Source organism: Musca domestica, unplaced genomic scaffold, assembly GCF_030504385.1.
Source record: "Musca domestica strain aabys unplaced genomic scaffold, Musca_domestica.polishedcontigs.V.1.1 63, whole genome shotgun sequence".
Lineage (NCBI taxonomy): Eukaryota > Metazoa > Arthropoda > Insecta > Diptera > Muscidae > Musca > Musca domestica.
This window is the reverse complement of record NW_026712370.1, coordinates 804,325-825,598: the sequence shown is the minus strand read 5'-3', so window position 1 is coordinate 825,598 and position 21,274 is coordinate 804,325. Positions and strand designations below refer to the sequence as shown.

General features: G+C 35.7%; 2 protein-coding genes across 4 annotated transcripts in view; both read right to left on the bottom strand.

Moving 5' to 3' along the window:
- LOC101895560 (rho GTPase-activating protein 100F) overlaps nt 1-5,555 on the bottom strand; it is a 77,953-nt gene extending 72,398 nt beyond the window's left edge. Inside the window, exons 1-2 of the mRNA XM_059129636.1 lie at nt 5,313-5,555; nt 1,923-2,486 (exon numbers count right to left, since the gene is read on the bottom strand). The gene's annotated coding sequence lies outside the window, so the exon portion shown is untranslated. The remainder of the gene's footprint in view (nt 1-1,922; nt 2,487-5,312) is intronic.
- Nucleotides 5,556-7,509: 1,954 nt separating this feature from the next.
- Nucleotides 7,510-21,274, bottom strand: part of LOC131800425 (pleckstrin homology-like domain family B member 1) — a 57,356-nt gene continuing 43,591 nt past the window's right edge. For all 3 annotated transcript variants that reach the window (XM_059129599.1, XM_059129600.1, XM_059129601.1), the window contains 4 exons: nt 20,884-21,070; nt 9,439-9,905; nt 9,243-9,375; nt 7,510-7,951 (listed from right to left, as the gene is read on the bottom strand). In XM_059129599.1, the coding sequence (XP_058985582.1) occupies nt 7,775-7,951; nt 9,243-9,375; nt 9,439-9,905; nt 20,884-21,070 (964 nt within the window). In that variant the 3' untranslated portion in view covers nt 7,510-7,774. The remainder of the gene's footprint in view (nt 7,952-9,242; nt 9,376-9,438; nt 9,906-20,883; nt 21,071-21,274) is intronic.

The window sequence follows — 21,274 nt, the reverse complement described above, 5'->3', positions numbered from 1 at the left end:
TACATTATGAGAGTGGAGCTAAAAGTTTATGGCATATGTGTAGGCGATTTGAAAGTCTATACCGTAAAATAACCTAAATAGAGGGGTCAAGTTACACCCTCTTCCACATTTTTTACAATTTTCTGAATAAGATTTCCTGGAGCGAGTCATTGGAAAATATAAGCAAGACCATCGCAATGAATAGAATCAGGGGGTAGCTTTTAATGAGAACGTAAAAAATACTCAGAATTATGATGTACCCTTAGATAGGGACAAACAAAGCGTGGACAAACATGACCCAATATTTTTACACCAATAATTTTTGAAGTAATCCTAGGCTCTCAATTTTTTTCTAAACGTTGTATCCCTATATTCGAAACTATTTTGACTCATACGCATTTTAAGTTTGTTTTTCAAAATGCATTTATTAAGTGTAAAACTTCCTAAAAAAGGAGAAGAAATTAAATTTAGTGAAAAGTGAAACTTAGATGGAATGAAACTTTATAACCATCATATCTGATCTGACTCATCGCTTATATTATATCGTGTTCTACTGGGTTGCCCATATTCGACGGACCCATCTGGCAACGCCATAACTTTTGACAGAGATGTCACATCGCTTAATGACATACCGTGTTTGAAGCGTCAGTCCAAGCAGATTTTTACCATGAACCAATACACGCCACGTGAAATAGTTGAAATTTGCATTCAACAGAAGAAGTCAATTGTGAAAACTCAACGTGCTTTTAAAACATTAAAAAAATGTGAGAAGTGCGCCTTCTAAGAACACCATTAAGCGTTTATACGAAAAATTTTCGACTGGTAAGGCTCTTTCTAATCCGAAGAGGCCATATAAAAGTCGACCAAGGCGATCGGCCGAGAATATCGCTGCCGTACGAGCCAGTGTTGAGAAGTCCCCAAGAACATCTCAAAAACGCCGTTCTCAGCAGTTGGGCATGGCTCGGTCCACTTTACAACGGATTATTCGCATTGATTTGCATTTGTTCCCGTACAAAATTCAATTGACGCAAAGAATGTTGCCTGCGGACAAGCCTCGTCGATTGGAATGGGCCCAAAGGTCCGTCGAATATGGGCAACCCTGTATAAGCGGACGATCGGAGATATGTAGATCGACTCAAAGAGCCTTAACATGTATTGCTGTAAAGAGTTTTTTGTTTTTGAACAATTATTGATTAAACTATTATTAAATAAAGCATGGCTCTTCCAAAGGGTAGAAACTCGAATACGAATCAAGTGAATTTCAAAACTATTTTTGAAAAAATCATTCTTTGCAAAAATTCGATAAAAGCTATATTTCGTGGTGTCAGTTCTTCCAATGACAGTAACCGATTTTCAATCAGGCCTATAATCATTTTTCCCAAAAAAAAAAAACTTTTAAAAATTTCCCACCATCCGAACCAATTAAAAATTAAGGGAGTACAAAATCAAAACCATTGACTGCAGTTTTCGAGTACCCACAATTTGCAAGTATCTAGTATACAATAATAGTAACCTACAACTACAACAATGCTAAAAACAAAAACACAACACAATGCGAATATATTACGACATACTCTGCATACATACATACATCGTATGTACAAATGTTCGTTTGTATATAGCCGATAGAAGAGGAGGAGGAGGAAAACCAACAACATGCAGCTCCAAAGAATGTAATGTAAAATAGAAGAATATTTAGAGTATAGCAATGCACTTTTTTCGGGGGAATACCCACACACACACACACACATACAGACAGACATGCATACACAGACGTACACAGCATAACCAGCCAACGAGCCAACCAACAAAAAAGGCTATTGACCTCATCGGCATCGACATATATGAAGGGGGTCAAAGAAATGCAAATGCAAAAAAAAGGAAAATGGAAATTTTTTGGGGAACCCAAAAACAAAACGAAGGCTAACATCAAAAATTATTACCTGGAGATGAAAATGAAGGAGTCTCTCACTCTTAGTACGTATCCGTTGAGACGATGATTGGTGATGTTGGTAAGCGATAGTTGCAATAGCGAAAAGAAGAAAATGTTCTTCGGATGATGCTTTCAAACACTAATCCATGATGAAATGGAATTTATAACGTTGGATGTTGGATTTTCACTTTTTTCCTTTATGAATGTGGTTTATAATTTTTTGAACTTTTTTTTTTGCTTGGTATGAATGTTGAATGATTGACGTTACGTTTCTTTTTTTAATTTTAGTTTGAATATGAAATGTGGGTTTTATGAGCCTCGTTGTTGTATTTCGGTGGTCAATAAACGCATTGCTTGTTAGTTTTATTTCACTTCTTTTCTTGGAAACCCGAATTGTTTAGCTTTTGGATTTTTCACAATTAGCACTTAAACTATATATATATATTTTTTTGTAATATTCTTGTCATATAAATTTTTGTATCATTCCATTTCTTTTTTCATTACTTTTATAAAGCCATTACATTTTGATTTCTTTTCATTTTTTATCATTCTTTTTTTCTGGTCATTGGTTTATCTGTGGAGTAGAAAAAAGAAATATTTTTTCAATAAATTGGTTTTGTTCTAAACGTGGAACTTGAAATTGTTTAATGGGTAAATGAAGTATCCATCGATTTTTTTCGAATTCTTCTTGTCTTTTCGGGCGACTGGTGTTATTTTCTGGCTCAAATAACGTCTTCTTATAACAGTTTTCTTGTGTAAATCATTTTTTTCTGACTCTACTTTTCCACATTGTTTCGTCTTGTTCGTCTTTGCTACAAAAATATGTATTTTGTCATTTCACTTTACACACACATTCGGCAGAGGCGACGATGACAACGACAACAACGTTGGGGATGAGAGTGATGATTGTGAAGTGAAAAAAGCACACACAGGATCTGGGCTGACGATTTAGCAGAAGAATTCACATCTTATCAATTAGATTTTTAGAACATTTTATCCATTTTAACATCTTTTCGTTTCTCTTTCTGTTGTTTTCCCATTATTATTTTCCTTTGGACATCTACAAAATATTTTTTAACAATTTTTCTTTTTTCTTTATTACAAACGGATATCAACTCAACCCAACCATTATTATTCCCTATGATAAACTGAAGAAAAGGAGGCCAACTTTTGACAAACAACAAAATTTTTATTGCTGGCAATGCCTTATCTCATAACTGTTGTCTGTTCTCCGCTTTCTTTTTGTCATTTGCCCTCAATGAGAGGAAGTGAGACAACTAACTCCACTTTGTTTGAATTTGAAGAATTTCAGTATAATAAAATATCCCGTTTTCATACTACAAATGCACTGAGCACATAGTTTTTGCTGTTCTTTCTCTCGCTCTTTTTTGTGATGTGCTCCCATTTTTTTATCTCTCACACACATTAACTACATAACAGTGATGCCAATGTGGCGTTTTTTTTTTTTAATTTTAATCAGGAAGGCATTTAATTTAGTCATGACCTGATCCAAGGCACACATTCAAAGATGTATTAAATTGCAGGAATACCAGAATTACTAGTAATTAGGCGCTATTTGGAATTTGGTGGAAAATATATTTTAATTTTTTTCGGATAATTGAATTTAGAATTTTGCATCACATATAAAAGTTTAATTTGAAAGAATTACTTGGTCGCTTTGAAGATATGGACGGTGTGTATTTGGGGAATACGGGAGTTTAAAACAGTTTACCATAGTGGGGAAGATGAATATTTTTGTACGTAGTGTAGGGCGTTATTTGGGAATGTAAGTGTTATCTTTGACCAAATACAAAATTAAAAAAAATCGTAGAAAATGCCAATAAATATTGGTTATCCCTATGAAGAAGAGAATTAGAAGTAAATTTACCGCCATGTGATCGTCCACTTCTATTGTATTTAAAATTTTTGGGTAAGAATACCGTTCAGAAGCATATAATTCTGTTTGTAAGAAACCATCTGGCATTTGAAATCCGAAACAATTGTCGATCTAGCTACGGAACAATGTCAATCAATATTTTACTATGACAGACAACATGAACCAATTAAATTCTCTGTGCAAAACTATATATTTCTTCTCCAATTCACAAACATTTTTTGACGTTAATTCTCTAGTGATTTTTAACTTAATGTTATGCTTGACATCTCTGTCGGGCACACACAACTTTACTAAGAGAGAGAGAAAAGATTCTTATTCGAAGTGTCGGTAACGTAGTGCAGAAATATCCATTAACAAATGAATAAACGCATCAACCACCACCAACAAGCACCACAAGCATGCACGGACACACGCCGCACACATAGAACAAAATAGGCACACTAACAATACGAAAGTTTACTCTACTCTAAATCAGTATGAATTTGGAACAACTTTACGCTTCGGGGTAAAAACGACGAAGGCACTCTGTGATAATTACAATGGTCATGATGAAGTTTATATAGATGATGATGACTGAGCTGAGCCGAAGAATTCAACAACAAGAGGAAAAACAGAACCCTCATCCAACTAAGAGTCATTAGTCGCCGTGTAAAGAGAGTGAGAGTAAGAGAGCGACATAGTTTTCATTTCTTGATTCTTGATTCTTGTTTTTTTTTTTTTTTTTGAAGCACAATATCACAGGAAGTTAATTCACTTTTTAGTTAACAGAAAATATTAAAAAAGAAACAAAAATACCAGAGCTGCAGCTACTGCTGTTGGGCAGTAAACAGAATAAAAGAATAACAGTAAATAGGATTTTTCTATCCATTCCAACCAAATTCCAGTTTCACTGAAGTGCAATTCTTGGGTTTTTTTTTCGTTTGTCTTTGCTTTGCTAGCTAGCTTGCCCCAAAAAGTATGCACCAACAAAAACCCTTTATTTTCACTCTGGCCAGTTGCCTACACTCCCTCTCTCGTAGAGCAACGAGTCGCACACTTTCAGGCAAACTCATATCAATCAATGTATGCGTATCTTCTTTTGGGCACATACATATGTATATAAATGCTTATATATAGAGATGGAACTGCACTTTACTAGTATGTATGTATATAGAATTGTACGAATTTTTTATACATCGTTTTTCAGCACCAGTAGAAAAATTTTCATTCATCATCACTCGAAAAAGGAATAAAATCTAATCGATTATTAACACACAATACACCAGGTCCATAGCCATGAGCAAAAAGAAACGTTAAAATTTTCATTTTTTTTTTTTTAAATCAGGACGTTTGGGTTAGAAAAAATTTATTTAATTTTTAGGATTTCTTTAACATTTTTAGATTTTATTATCATTTTTTTTTTTTACTTTCCGAGGGTTTTCTTTGGTAATTTTTTAAGCATTTTTTCTTCATTTGGTGAATACGCACACACACATTGTTACGCACTCCTCCAGCAGTACTCACTCCAATTTCTAGCACAGTGCACAATCACAAACACACCCGTGTCAGAGTTATTCACACACAAAATTTCACACACTCTTTCACCCGTTTTTTACACACTCACATATTAAGTGGTTTATGTTGTTGTTGTAGCTGCTGCTGCTGTTGTTGTATGGTTAGTTGGTTGTATATAAAATTTTAACAATTTCCCAATAATGTAATGGTGCCACGCGCGTGTTGCATTGCAACCGCGAAGCAAGCAATCGATTCGAGGCGAAACAGTATAATGCGAATACAAATTTTGCAAAGCAGTCTATTAGGCGCATTCAGTTAGGCCGTTTGGATGACACACTCTCTCACGGGTTTCTTTTGTTGTGAGAGAGAATGTTTGTTCTCTTAAATGTGTCAGTAGATTTCTCTTTTGTATGTATTTACCGGTCTTTTTGCTTAATGAATGGAGGGATATCAAAGCTTTGCAGTGGCCAAATGCTTTAAGAAAATTAGTAAAGACAATCACCTTAAAAACAGTGGCGTCTTAAGCTAATGAAAATATGGACGCCGAAAGCTTTCTATATCGGTTGCTAACAGATGTCGCAACAACAATTTGTGTGCGCCAAGTGTGTTTTGCATGGCGAATCCACTCGATTTGCCACTAACACTTGGGTCGTCTCTATCTTCTGATTTACATTGTTTCGATAATAAACGGCGAGAGTCCTTATGTATTGATCTATACAGGGTGAGATAAAAAACTGCAATAAAGTCAAACGCCATAATTTTTATTTTTTTTTTTTAATTTTTATTAAATGAAAGCAAAAAATGTTGGAAATAGCATCAAATTTTAGAATAAGTTTAGATTTGTTCGAATTGGTCACCTTTGGCACGAATTATGGCCTTCAAACGGCCTATAAAACTGTCACACGCTGCCCGAATGTTGCTCTGCGGTATTTTGGTCCATTCCCGGCGAAGCGCTTACCTAAGGTCATCGACACTTTGGTATTTTTAGTGCCAACCATGCTTTCCAAAATTCACCAGACTCAAGAGTCCAATAGATTGGTTTTTTGGTGGTCATTGTGCGCTGGAAATGAAGCGAGGAACCTCATTTTGTAACCATTCTTGGATGGCGCGTGCTGAGTGCGGTGGTGCTGAGTCCTGTTGGAATGTCCAAGGTCTGCCAAAATGTTTGCGTGACCAAGATTTTAATACACCCTCCAGAATATTTTCGCGATAATATTCGGCATTTATTCTGATGCGACGGTCGATTAATACTAGCGGAGAGCGACCATCGGCTGTTATGGCGGCCCACACCATCACCATGGCCGGCGCTTGAGTTCTGTTGGCCAACCGAAGGGGCACATTTTCAGCTGACCTCTTTGGCAAGTAAAAACCATAATTTTGTCTGTTTACAAACTGCTTGACAAGGAATGTTTTCTCATCGGAGAAAACCAAATTCGGCAGTTCAACACTTTCGGCCAAGCGAAAGTGTTCAACACTTTCGGCCAAGCGAAGCAACTCTTTAGCGCTTTTGAATCCATATTCTTTCTGTTGCGGTGTAAGTTCTTGGACTTTTTGAAATTTCAATGGCTTTACCCCGAGCTCATTTTTCAATGTATGACGAATGGAATATTGCGATATGTTCAGTTCACGTGCCTTTTTGCGGCCACTGCGACTCGGGTTTCGATCAAGTCGCTTCTTTACTTTTCGAACCATTTCTGCTGATGTTGCAGTTTTCTTCCGTCCACTTCCTTGAGACACAATAGATTTATTTACATTTAAATGCTGGAGTGCTCTAACGATAGCCACTTGTAATCACACTAACACACTTGTATTCCATCACGAATAATTTTTTTTCTGAAAAATGTTTACCAAAATTCTTTTGTACGACGCTTGTAAACATTATAATGAGCTGTCACTGGAATAATTTTAACAGCTGTCGGACGAGTGGCTTATAAATGACAGCAGTCTTAAGTTGGTTGCAGTTGTTTCATCTCACCCTGTATATTCTTTAGTCTATGTTTGTAACATGTTCACACAGCCATTTAACCAATATCCAACACGCCTTTTTTCAAATACAATGCAAAGCATATTTCAGAGCGCATAGGAAATATGAAAAACATCTCACAGCACTCAAAAGTAATCTGCCCGAACGCCATCTATTGCCTATATGATTCATAAAAGCAAACAAACAATTTTTTCGAGGGAAATAAAATCATATTTAAAAAAATATTTTATTTTGTTATTTATTATTTCTTATCAAGTACTTAAGAACTATTTACATTTATTTGTTACGTTGTGTATGTGTAAAAAAGTTATTTTTTTTAAAACCTTGGTTGTATACATCTACGGATGTAAAATACAAATATAAAAAATATATTAATCTAAAATCTATGCTTTCATAATGATCCATATGAACCATCTCCTTTGGTAGAACATTTTTTTTAAATGATGCTTAAAAAATAACTTAATAGCTAACATTAAGGATAAAACTACTAATAGTCTAATTTGCCTTGAGCTCCAGTTATTATGGCATCAATCCATATTCTAGCCGCAGCATCTGAGGCTGCCAGTAGTTGATAGCTGCGTTTTTTAGTCTTAACAATGAATGTGCAGTGGGGTCGGCCACTCTTTGAGATATTTAAATGATCCAAATAGACTTCTTCGATGGTCTGGAGGGAAAAAGAAAACGGGAAGAATAAATTGATAAATTGTTTTAACAAAGAAAAACAATATAAAACATAAAAACAATGTGAATATTCTAAATCTAGATTTTACCAAATTAAAGAGGCTTTAAGAGATTCGGTGTTTTCAAAGATTTAATTGCAAAATAACCTAAGTTCCCTCCTCTTCCACATTTATGGAAATATTCGGATTAAGATTCCTTTGGATTCGTGCAATGTAGGCATATAGTGTCTTAGGCAATAGATAAAGATACCAACTAATTTTAGTTATTGCGAGGGTCTTGGCCATATTTTCCCATCGATTTCAAAACGCTGCGTTTTCTACTTTTAGTTCTACTTTCAAAACCTATTGGATTTCTTTGCAAAATATTTGTTGTGTTACATAGTGTTATAGAGACCTTTTGATATGTATTTTCATTTATAGCCTGGTATCCTACACTAAAGAAAACCCCGTAAGAGTATGCTACTCTATGAAACCGCCTAAGGGACCTTCTGTTCTACGGAAGTCCTCTTAAGGGTTGTTGTTGCTGTAACGGCAATATGTGTTGGTCCTGGTTCTAATTCAAAATTTGAAAACTAAGCTACTTAAACAGGTTCTAACCAAACACCTTCAGGAGTGAGTTGGGTAGGTTTTGTGTGCCTGACGGTACTACGAGAGTGTAAATGTTACTCAGATCTGCCTAAAAGGCTATTTGATCCACAGGCTTTCTCTTATAAAATTGGATTTCCGTTTCCATATCGTGTAGGTCCTTCCCGACACTGCTAGCTGGGGGAGTTTTATTCAACATATGATGTTTTGTAAGACTGCCACGGTAGCACCCTATCCATCCAATCCAAAAACTACTTTATACTTGACTACTCTTTTATTTTCCTTCAAGAGGATCTTCTATTCTATAGATCCTATAAAAACCCTCAAAGGGCTTCCATAGAATAAAATACTTGTAAGACAACTTCTGTAGAAAGAAATACCCTTAAGAAGGCTTTTATGGAATAGAAGACGCCTTTTGCAGTTTTTATAGACGAGAAGACCTTTGAGTGGACTTCCATAGACTAGAAGATGTTTTTTTTTAGAGAAGCCATTCTTCTATTCTACAGGTGAACTTAAATCCTAATCGAAACCTCTCACTTGTCTATAAAGAGGGCATTTCAGAGTCTTTAACGGTTGTTCAATCCTTTGGAAGCCATATAAATAATTCCTACTTTTAATTAGAAGCTATTTTGAAGGTCATTTGTAATATCAAAAATCTATTAAAGGTTTTATGTCTTCTGAAGAACTTACCGAAAAATAAGCACCTCCACGAGGTTTCCTCTCCAATTTATCGGAATAGTAAATGAAAGCATTACGCGTGCGATCTAAAACAAACCAACGTTTCGACCAGCCATGAAAAGTGGCACCCAATTTATGAAGGTAACTGGAAAATTAGAAAAAAAAAGAATAAATAAACATTTAAATAGTTTGCTGATGTTTAACTTACCCCCTACACGTGTGAGAATCAACAAAGACGTGTGGACACAAGTCGATTTGATGACCCGCAGATTCGATATGTTGCCGCAAATCTAAATCTGGTGAAAATATTGGCAGATATCTTGTTAGGGGTCTCTGATGTTTGGGTAAAGCAGAACGTTTACGTTCACTACTGCTGCCTCCCTCTTTTGGCGATTGATCTCCCCTTAATTGCTGGCTGCTGCTGTTCGCATCAGCTGAGTTGAGACTCTCCGGTCGTTTGGCAGTGTTACTGTCTGTATTAGCATTGCTATTATTGTTATTAGATCCATTAAAGGTGGATAGTTCAATATTCGATTTGCTTGTTTGATTTGTTGTTAACAGTTCACAACTCAACTCAGAGTTCGCTTCGGATAGCGGTCGCGAGGAGGTACTGTGACGTTTTGCTGGTTCCGAATGCAAATGATTCGTTTCAAATTCAGGCTGTGAGTGACGTTGCTAAGAAAATTAGAGAAAGATAAACAAAGAAAAGGGGAAAGTTATTATTAGAAGTATTAGGCTAAAAATAATTAAAGGTTAATTTTTCTTTTTTGTTTGTGTTTTTAACCAAGTGGCGAAATTTATTAATAACAAGCAAACGTACTCAGGCATACCATCCTAAACGCCCGCCCACTAATATCTGGTAATACATTTGACAGAAAAAAAATAAAATAAACAACAACAACTGAAATAACATGCACATTCTACACTGTTTTCAAACGAAACATTTTTCCTGTCCTTTTTTCTCGGAAAATTAAAATGCATTGGAGCGCAAAGAAAAACATAAACATTGTGAGTCTTGGAGGAAATTGGACTGGAACTTTTTGTGAAATATTGTCACAGGTTCAACAGTTTCCTATTTAATTTAAGATGTGCGTCGAGGTAGCGTATAAGTTTGGTTATATATATTTCATAACTCGACAAGATTTGTTATTTTTAAGGTGTTAATTCGACCGGTGAGACATTTGATTGCAGTTTTCCCAAAAATATTTAATTTGGACTGTTTAGAGACTGATAGGCGAGCTTTTCCATATAACTATAAATAATTGTTCATTTTTGGGTCGTGGGCGGCTAAAATAACTTATATTACGAATTATGTTTTTAAATACGTTTCACTGAAGCATGGACATTGAATAGAAAAGTCTTTTGTAACGTATTTACTATATGAACAGGTGTTACTCAGGGGTTTGGTCACACGAGGTAGCACTTGACGAAGTCGAATTTTTGACTTTAAGTCGTAAAATTTTAAGTTATGTTTGTCTTCCCGCCTGTTTTAATTTCCTTGTTTGTTATAATCTTTGTTCTGAACATAGATCAAGCTTCAAAAAAGGAGCTATTCAGCTCACGTTTTGGCTTCACTATGTGTGACGATACCAACCTAAGTTTTTCAACTGAGTTTTTGAGGGGTTTATCAAGATTTTCAATTTAATTGTAACAATTTGGTATGAGAAGCTTTTAATGGTCAATAGAGGTCAATGTTTTTGGTATAAGGGTACCCCCGGTTATTCGTCTGCATGGATTTCGGTTAATTGTTAACCTTCTTCAATGTAGCACTTATGAAAAGTCATTTGGAGTGAGCACTCATATATTCGGTTTGAGCACCTTTTATTATAATTTTCTACCGATTTACATGGGATTCTAAAATTTTTTATATCGACTCTGTCATTTTCAAGTATCTCATTTTCCTAATGGCCTGACTGAAGCTACGCCTTTTATGTTTTATTTTTTTATGAAATGAACGTTTTAGACCCCATGTCTCTTTAGACGAAAATAAAAATTTCCACAAATCATTTGCTTGAACCAGGATGAATTTTTATTGAAATTGGTGGTTAACGGCCCAAATTTAGATAAATCTCCCATGTATATCTTCATACGATTTCAATTTTATTGTGCGACGAATTCAGCCCAATAGCAAGTGTGTCAAAATTGGGTGGTTCTTATAAGAATGATAATCATAAGAATGGTTTTTATACCCTCCACCAAAAAAAGTATGGAGGGTATATTAAGTTCGTCATTCCGTTTGTAACTCATCGAAATAATCATTTTAGACCCAACAAAGTATATATTCTTGATCAGCGTAAAATTCTAAGACGATTTAGCCCTGTCCGTCCGTCTGTCCGTCTGTTGTAACCACGCCACAGTCTAAACTAATTAAAATAGGAAGCTAAAATTTTGCACAGATCTCTCTTTTGTCTGCAGGCAGGTCAAGTTCGAAGATGGGCTATATCGGTCCAAGATATCGTATAGCCCCCATATAACGGTACCCCCGATATTCGGTATTTTGATGATTTTAGCCATATTTTTCAATGGTATTGTCTGAAATTCCACAAAAGGAGTCCCTTGTGGACATTTTACCCCTTCAAAAAGAATTGTCTATATATGTCCACGATATCGTATATCCCCCATATAACTGTACCCCCCGATATTCGGTATTTTGATGATGTTAGCCACACTTTTCAATGGAATTGTCTAAAATCCCCACAAGTAGTTCCTTGTGAGTACTTCACCCCCTGAGAGAGAATTGTCTATACAGGTCCACGATATCGTATATCCCCCATATAATGGTACCCCCCGCTATTCGGTATTTTTATGATTTTACCCACATTTTTCATCGGAATTGTCTGAAAATCCACACAAGGAGTTCCTTGTGGGTATTTTATACCTCGGCAGAGAAGTATCTATATAGGTCCACGATATCGTATAGCCCTCATATAACGGTACCCCCGATATTCCGTATTTTGATGTTTTTAGCCATATTTTTCAACGGAATGGCCCAAAGGGTTCTTTGTACACAAGGGGTTCTTTGTGAGCACTTTACCCCCCGACATAGAAATCTCTATATAGGTTAACGATAACGTATAGCTCCCATATAACGATACCCCGCTATATTCGGTATTTTGAAAATCCACACAAGGAGTTCCATGTGAGTACTTTACACGCAGACATAGATTTGTCTTTGTAGGTCCACAGTATCGTATATCCCCACATATTGGCACCTTCTTATATTAGATATTTTAAAGATTTTAAAAGAATTTTTAATGGATTTTATTTTTTTTTTTTTGAAAATTTTCTAATTCGTTCCAAATGGTGGAGGGTATTCAAAGTTCGGCCCGGCCGAACATACTGCTTTTTTACTTGTCTGTACTAGATACGTGATCGTTTCGGATACCAATCCGTTGGACTATTGTGTCTGGAGTATTTTGGAAAGAAAGGTTGGCACTAAAAAATACCAAAGAATCGATCACCTCAAGCAAGTTGTTTGCACCAAATTGCCTTAAGAATGTAGCACAGTGTTGTACAAGCCATGACTTACAAGGATTTTCATTAACACACAAAGAGCTTAAACTTCTTAAGAAGATACTCTATCAAAAGAGGACGTTTATCTGTAATTCATGACAGTTTCGATCGGGTCTATTTTTCTCACATATCCTAGATGGAATAGCCAATAGCTATTGTTTTTTTTTTTTTTTTTTTTTTTTTTCTCAGAACCATTCACACTTTCCTATCCCGGATGCTCAACAATCCATCACAGTCTTTAAAAAAGTTTCCGAGGAAACGGTGTTGTTTTCACTGCCAATATATTTTACGCAAAATAAACAGCAACAGACACACAAACAAACATTATGACCTAAATACTTTGACATTCTGTGCAAAAATTCCAATTCCACTACATATACACAATTTGCACTCAATAATTGTCAATTTGAATAACAAACAAAAACATCCCAAAGAAGATTATTATTTATTAGATTCCAGATCACTTGACTTTGTTACACTTTCACTGGCACATGAACTATTCAATTTTCATTCTGTCCGTCCCAATATCTATGATTGACCGAACTTACTAAAATAATAATGTGGTGATGATGATGATGACAACAATTTTGTTGTTGTTGCTGCTGATGAAGATTACAATTATGTTGTTCTGGCCGCCGTCTCTTTACATAGTTCAACCAAGAGGGCATTACAGGAGCAAGAGGCATTGCTGTTAAGTAACACACAGAGACACAACAGACAACCAACAATTTCAATCAGCCACTGTCCACCCACAATTCGAACAACACAACGAGGGGAAGAAATCAAAGATAGATGCAAAACACCCAACAATTTCGAAGCGGCGAACAATTTATGTGACCACCGCCACGAACACTTTCTGGTCACAGACTAAATTATCAACGAAAATCACCAACACTTATCCAGTTCTTAAGAGCATCATCATCATATTTTTCGATATGAATGTCGTCAAGAATTTCCCTCGCAAAGACACATACATTTTGCCAGCAACATTTTCTTCATGAGAAATTAACATTTTCTTTTTTGCAACATAGAAATCATCAACAAACCAACCAGACGCAAATGACAAGCAATCAGAAGATGAAGTTTGAATTGAAATTAATTAGCAAAGGCTAGATAAATTAACTGTGAACTTTTGTTGCAGAATTTAAATGCTAAATTAATTTTTCTGGACCTACATTAAAAAAATTCCATTTAACCAATTCAATGCAAAAGATACCAATGGAATACACAAACCAGAGCTAAAATTGGTTAGTTTTTTACTCGAGAGAAAAAATTGTTCGTGTGCGAGAGTGCTAAAAGAGTAGGGGTTTTACATGGATTTTAATCTCCAATCTTTTGTTGTATGTAGGAACGCTTGTGAGGTACTTCAATTTGAAAAATAAGACTGGAAGTCAAAATTCTCGATATACAGAGTGAGATGAAAAAACTGCACCCAACTTCAGACAACTGTCATTTCTAAGCCACTTGTCTGACAGCTGTGACAGCTCATTATATTGTTTACAAGGGTACAAAAGCAATTTGTTGAGAATTTTCCAGAAAAAAATTATTCGTGACGGTATTCAAGCGTGATAGTGTGATTTCTTTATATTTGGCTGGAAATCCCCAAGTGATCATTGTTAGGGCACTCCAGCATTTAAATGTGAATAAATCTTTTGTGTCTCGTACCATCGCTCGTCACCGTGATACTGGTAGCGTAACCCGACGTCAAGGAAGTGGACGGAAGAAAACAGCAACATCGGCTGAAATGTTTCGAAAAGATAAGAAGCGACTTGATCGAAATCCGCGTCGCATTGACCGAAAAATGGCTCGTGAGCTAAACATATCGCAATATTCCATTCGGTAAATATTGAAAAATGAACTTGGGGTAAAGCCACTGAAATTTCAAAAAGTGCAAGAACTTACACCGCATCACAAAGAAAATAGACTCTAAAGAGCTAAAGAGTTGCTTCGCTTGGCCGGAAGTGGTGAACTGCCGAATTTGGTTTTCTCCGATGAGAAAACATTCGTTGTCCAGCAGTTTGTAAACAAACAAAATGATCGTGTTTACTTGCCAAAGAGGTCAGCTGAAAATGTGAACCTTCGGTTGGCCACCAGAACTCAAGCGCCGGCCATGGTGATGGTGTGGGCCGCCATAACAGCAGATTGTCGCTCTCGGCTCGTATTAATCGACCATGGCATCAGAATAAATGCCGAATATTATTGCGAAAATATTCTTGGAAATTCCAACAGGACTCAGCAACATTGCACCCAGCACGCGCCATCCAAGAATGGTTACACAATGAGGTTCCTCGCTTCGTTCCCCATGTGTCCTTATTTTTGCATCATTATCACCAGCAACATTCATTTAATGAATAATTTTTTTTTTTTATTCCCTTAAACCGAGGAAGAATCTAAGTGGACAATTATATTCGACACCCACACAAATGCCCAAACATGACGAAAAATAGATTGCTTATCCTTTATGAAATTATTATAAAAAATAGAAATTAATTTAAATATTTTCCGGAATCCGTAAGTTTAGTACTTATCGATATTTTACAAGATATTTATTTATATATTTAGAATGTTTGTAGTTATAATTTTTCTTTTTCAAAATTATTTTATGAGTCTTCAAAACCAACCAACATAAGCAGCATTAACATTTTGAAAACATTTAGTTGTGTTTTTTTTTAACAATTTTTAATTATTTTATTTTTCACTTTTTAAGAACGTGTCTTACAATATGCACAAACTGTGGATAACTGTATCGCATGGCATGCGGACGACCGCGAGATAGGTGTGTGATCCAAATCATTTTTTACGTTGATCTTCTTGTTATTGTTTATTGAGTTGGACTTGTTTTTCCAAATGGAACGAATTACAAAAAAAAAGAAACAAAACAATTTCCACAAAATATTAAATCCTTGAACCGTGGCCGATAAAGCCGATGAAGAAAACTCAAATTGCTTTTCAATCCAAACACCACGATCATCGATATTTAACTAAAATTGCGTCGTCCATGGCAGACAATTTTGTTCCGAATTGATTGTCCGATGCCGCCGCCGCCCAAATTTTCGTCGATTTGTTGGCCCCGTCAAAATGTTTACCTTGAATTTGTAGTAAACATTGAATTATGGTTAATTTGGTTGGTACGAACGTACGTTCGATCCAATTGCAGATAGATTGGGAACACACATGCAGAGAAACAGATTCACACACCACGCGATTTACAAGATGATGAAGTGAAGATAATAATGTGGTAGATTCGATGTTTGTGTGTGTGTATCTGTGCACGATTTAATATTCCAAATGCTAATTACGGTGGATTCTTAAGTACTTTCATCGGATAGTGACTAATTGTAGTGTGAGAAAAAAAGAGGGCGTTCTCTGGGGTTACAACGACTGTTTGGGGCTCTTCTGTATGTACTGTTATAGAAAATTTCCTCAAGGACTACTAAGGCAATAATGGTGTTATTTTGTAGAACATTTCTTCAAAAACTGCCTAGGCGATTTTTATAGTATTTTATAAAAGCCCTCTTAAGGGGTCTTCCCCATACAGGGTAAGATAAAAAAACTGCAACAAAGTCAAGCGCTATAATGTTTACATTTTTTTACATTTTACTGAATGAAAGCAAAAAATGTCGGAAATAGCATCAAGTTTTAAAATAAGTTTAGATTTGTTCGAATTGGCCACCTTTGGCACGAATTCTGTCCTTCAAACGGCCAACGAAACCGTCACACGCTGGCGGAAAGTTGCTCTGCGGTATTTTGGCCCATTCTCGGCGAAGAGCTTGCTTGAGTTGACCGACACTGTGATATTTTTTATTGCCACCCTTGCTTTCAAAAATACTCCAGCCACAATAGTCCAATGGATTGGTATCCGAAGATTTTGGTGGCCATTGTGCGCTGGAAATGAAGCGAGAAACCTCATTTTGTAGGCATTCTTGGGTGGCGCATGCTGAGTGCGCCCCCTTAAGGGGACATCTATTCTATAGAAACCCCCTTAAAGGGACATCTATTCTATAGAAACCCCCTTAAAGGGACATCTATAGAAGTTCTCTTGAGGAGTCATATATAGATGACTTTTTACCCATAAAAGGTATTTTTAATAAGTTCATGCAATTCTGCTGAATTTCCCAAAATAGCTTTGCTTTTAATGCAACGCCTCTGAACTAGATTTTGATAGTAACAAATAATAGTTTTGCCGAATGATTGATCGGTATTTAAGTCCTTGGCCAATAAAGATATTACGTAGAAAAAAGTATTAAAGTTTGACTGTCATACACTTCAGAAATTGATGGATAAATATTTAACACTTAAAACAACAAAACAGAGCTTCCGTTAACTACGTAAACTCCTCAAATAGGAGTTGTGCAAATAATGTGATTTTCTAAAAAAAATAAACAAAAATCTATAACCCATTTCCTTGACGTTCAAATACGTCTCTTACTGGACAAATTTGTTAGAGATTTTCCGCCCATATAATTACATATCCAATACTATGAACTTAATTACCCAATGTAGCGTATTTGTTTGAAAATATTCAACGCATTTTTTAAATTGCCGGAAAACATATTTGCCCTATCGGAAATTTATTCACATCCATCCCCCCGACACAAGAAAAAAAAACACGTCAGAAAAATACCCATTTCCCACTTTCAACAAATAAATAACAATTTAATTCATTGATTAAAAAAGAACAAAACAAAAAGAAACAACAAAAATAAACAATTTTTATACATTTTTTGTTAAAATCGTACCATGCCGTTGAACTGTGGAGAAGACCAACGATTTTTTTTTTGCCATAAAGGGAAAAGCGATTTTTACTGGGAAAATAATTTGCATGTAGGAGGAGTTGTGGTAAAAACATCACATGGTACAGCTGTTAATGCTTTTGACGTTTATCACAAAAAAAGACCACAATAACAATAAAAAAATATTTTGACACAATGGACAAAATCTTATGATGCGAATTGAATTTTCCCCGGAATTGAATTGTTTGTTTTGTTTGGAAATCCCTTGTAGGCGAGTCTTGTGCTGATAGATTTATTTGCATTTTTTTTACAAATTACGTATTTAGGAATGTATGTATTTCCGGTACTAATGTATTTTTGTGTATGTTTCTCAGGTATTTTCAAAAGCATTTTAATTTTTTTTTTTCATTTTACTCTATCAACATTTTTGTGTTGGATTCTAATAAAAGTGGTTGGACAAATAGCACGTCTTCGGAGTTTCTCCGAGGTTGGACAAAATACAATGGGAAATTGGACATAACTCGTTCTCGGAGTTTCTCCTTTATTTAAAGTTAAATTAGAGCATCAATATCATCCCATAAACGTGAAATTAAAAGTTATGAGCTGAGGATTCAAAAATGTTGCTGAGAAATTGTAGTTTTTTTAACATACTTTTTGGCGCTACACAAATTAGTTAAATGTAGAATAAATGTAGTTTATATATACAGAGTGAGATGAAAAAACTGCAACCAACTTCAGACTGCTGCCATTTCTAAGCCACTAGTCCAAATATTCCATCACCTGTTACCGTGATACTGGTAGCGTAGCCCGACGTCAAGGAAATGGACGGAAGAAAACAGCAATATCAGCAGAAACGGTACCAAAAGTAAAGAAGCGACTTGATCGAAACCCGTGTCGCAGTGGCCGAAAAATGGCTCGTGAGCTGAACATATCGCAATATTCCATTCGGCAAATATTGAAAAATGAGTTCGGGGTAAAGCCATTGGGATTTCATTGGAAAGTGCAAGAACTTACACCGCTACAGAAAGAAAATAGACTCAAAAGAGCTAAACCGAAAGTGATGAACTGACGATTTTGGTTTTCTCCGATGAGAAAACATTCGTTGTCCAGCGGTTTGTAAACAAACAAAATGATTGTGCATGAAATGGGCACCTTCAGTTCAGGCCACCAGAACTCAAGCGACGGCCACGGTGATGGTGTGGGCCGTAATAACACCCGACGGTCCCTGGCATCAGAATAAATACCGAATATTATCGCGAAAATATTCTGGAGGGTGTATTAAAGCCTTGGGCACGCAAACATTTTGGCCGCAGACCTTGGACATTCCAACAGCACGCGCCACCCAAGAATTTTTTACAAAATGAGGTTCCTCGCTTCATTGCCAGCGCACAATGGCCACCAAAATCTCCGGATATCAATCCGTTGGACTATTGTGGATTGGAGTATTTTGGAAAGCATGGTTGGCACTAAAAAATACCAAAGTGTCGATCACCTCAAGCAAGCGCTTCGACGGTAATGGGCCAAAATACGGCAGAGCAACATTCGGACAGCGTGTGACGGTTTAAATCTCAGCTTATTTTAAAATTTGATGCTATTTCCAACAAAAAATGTAAAAATTATGGTGTTTAACTTTGTTGCAGTTTTTTATCACACTCTGTATGTTAATGATCATGTCTATACAGACGAGCCCGCTTCAATTGACTTATTGGAAGACAACATTGAAGCATTTATTCGTGAGACACTGCCCGAAATATTAGAAAGAGTCAACATTGGACTGATCGGACGTACCATCGCATGAAATAATTTTTAAACTCTAAATTATATGGGCAATACCATCAATTCAAATTAAGATTTTACTGTATATTATGTGCTTTTTCCCCAAACCTCCGCCTATAAATATATCGTTTTGGCTAAAAACTTTTAATGATTCAATCTAAAAATTTTGTAAGTCCTTTCTTTAAATGGGAAAGTTACTTTACATATGATTCTAAAATTATGAGTAAAGTAGCTGTTCGATAAACCAAACTGGAAAAAAAATTTTGAACTCATAAAACAAAATAGAATACTTGTGACCTCTTTTTACTTTCTCAAAACCATTCAGGACGAATTCCAAGTATAGATATAAAAATGTAAATATCTATATAAGTATCTATATATAAAAAATAAGTTTTAATTAGAATGCTTTATATATAAAAAAAACCTTATATATGCCCGACAAAATATTGACGCACAAAAAATGTGTGTTTCGTAGTTATTGTGGGCTACTGACGTTGTTTGTCAAAAAAAAAAAAAAAACGTTTGTGTAAACATAATAATATTCTATAAACTATTATGAATGGGGTGGGTTTCCCCAACAGCTGGAACATAACAACTACACATCACTCATAAAAAAATTAGTAACACAAGTAAACAAATACTGTAGTTCGGCATTACCGACCACGTGATAACCTATATCCATATTCAACGTAATCATAAATTCTGTTCCTACGGAAAGCATTTTTCAGAGATCATTTCTCCAATTATTAATAATCATTTCAGAAAATTCCATTGAAACATGTAGCTTGAGTCGACAGAACGCCGGAAATCGGAAGGTACCATTATATGGGGAAGTCGCCTCTTAATGAGTCAATTGTTACGCCTGCTGTGTGGCATCGTATTGTTGAAGTCGCATGTTATGTAAGTCAAGTTCTTGCATTTTGGACAAAAAACAATCGTTGGATATCATTTCGCCATTCACAGATACATTTCCATTGATGCCACCAGCCCAGGAGCCGTCTCCTTCTGAATGCATTGGAAGATTTTGCAATGCATCTGGCTGATCGACAATTTTGCTTATTTTACGTCCCCATTAAGCCAACTAAGCTGCGTCGCTGGACACAATTTTTCGAAAAAAAAAAGGTGGATCTTCGGACAACCGGAATCTTGGAATCTATTCACAAAAAATTATACGTTGCCTCAAGTCGTTCGGCTTCAATTCTTACAACATTTGTATATTGAAAGGTTTCACCCCCTAGTCCTTCCCAATTTGTTTCATGTTGTTGAGTTACAGAAACCTAATTCCTGCGAATGGCGAACGACGAACGACGAATCGTTGTTTTAACAGAGTAACAAAGCACGAAACGTGCGTGAGCTGACTAAGTGTGCCATAATTGTAATATTATAACCAACCATTAAGAATCCTTGAATCCCTAAATCACCAAAATTACTTACTTAAGGTTACCTTATTAAATAACGAGATTATGCTTGAGACAACCACCACGTGGCATATGTTTCAGACCGATCAAGCACTAGACAAAAATGTTTGAATTTGGTTTCAGCACAAGATAGCATGATTTCAGAAATTGAATGCACAAATGTTCTTTAATCTAAGAATAAAATTCCAACAACTGCTACCCCTTAATATTTACCTGATTTGATGAATCTCCATCCTCCTGCGATGTCTTATTCGATTTCGCTTTACTGTTATTTCTTTCTACAGCTGGTCGATGATTTTCCTTATCCAGCATAGGGTGCTGCTCTTGTTGTTGCTGCTGCTGGTGATGTTTCTGCTGAAGAGGTAAATCCGTTTGAGATTCCTCGCCATTAGTCATGCAGCTGAAAATGAGCAAAAACAATAAAAATAAATACACACACAAAATCGCATAAACTTTAAATATTCAAAAAAAGAAAGAAACAAACAAATATAAACAAAGGTAAAAACAAATGCAATTAAAAAAAGAGAAAAATATAAAAGCAAAAAATGTATACATTCATGTGTTTTTGCGTACCAAGAGCAAAACGTTGATCTTAATGAATTCA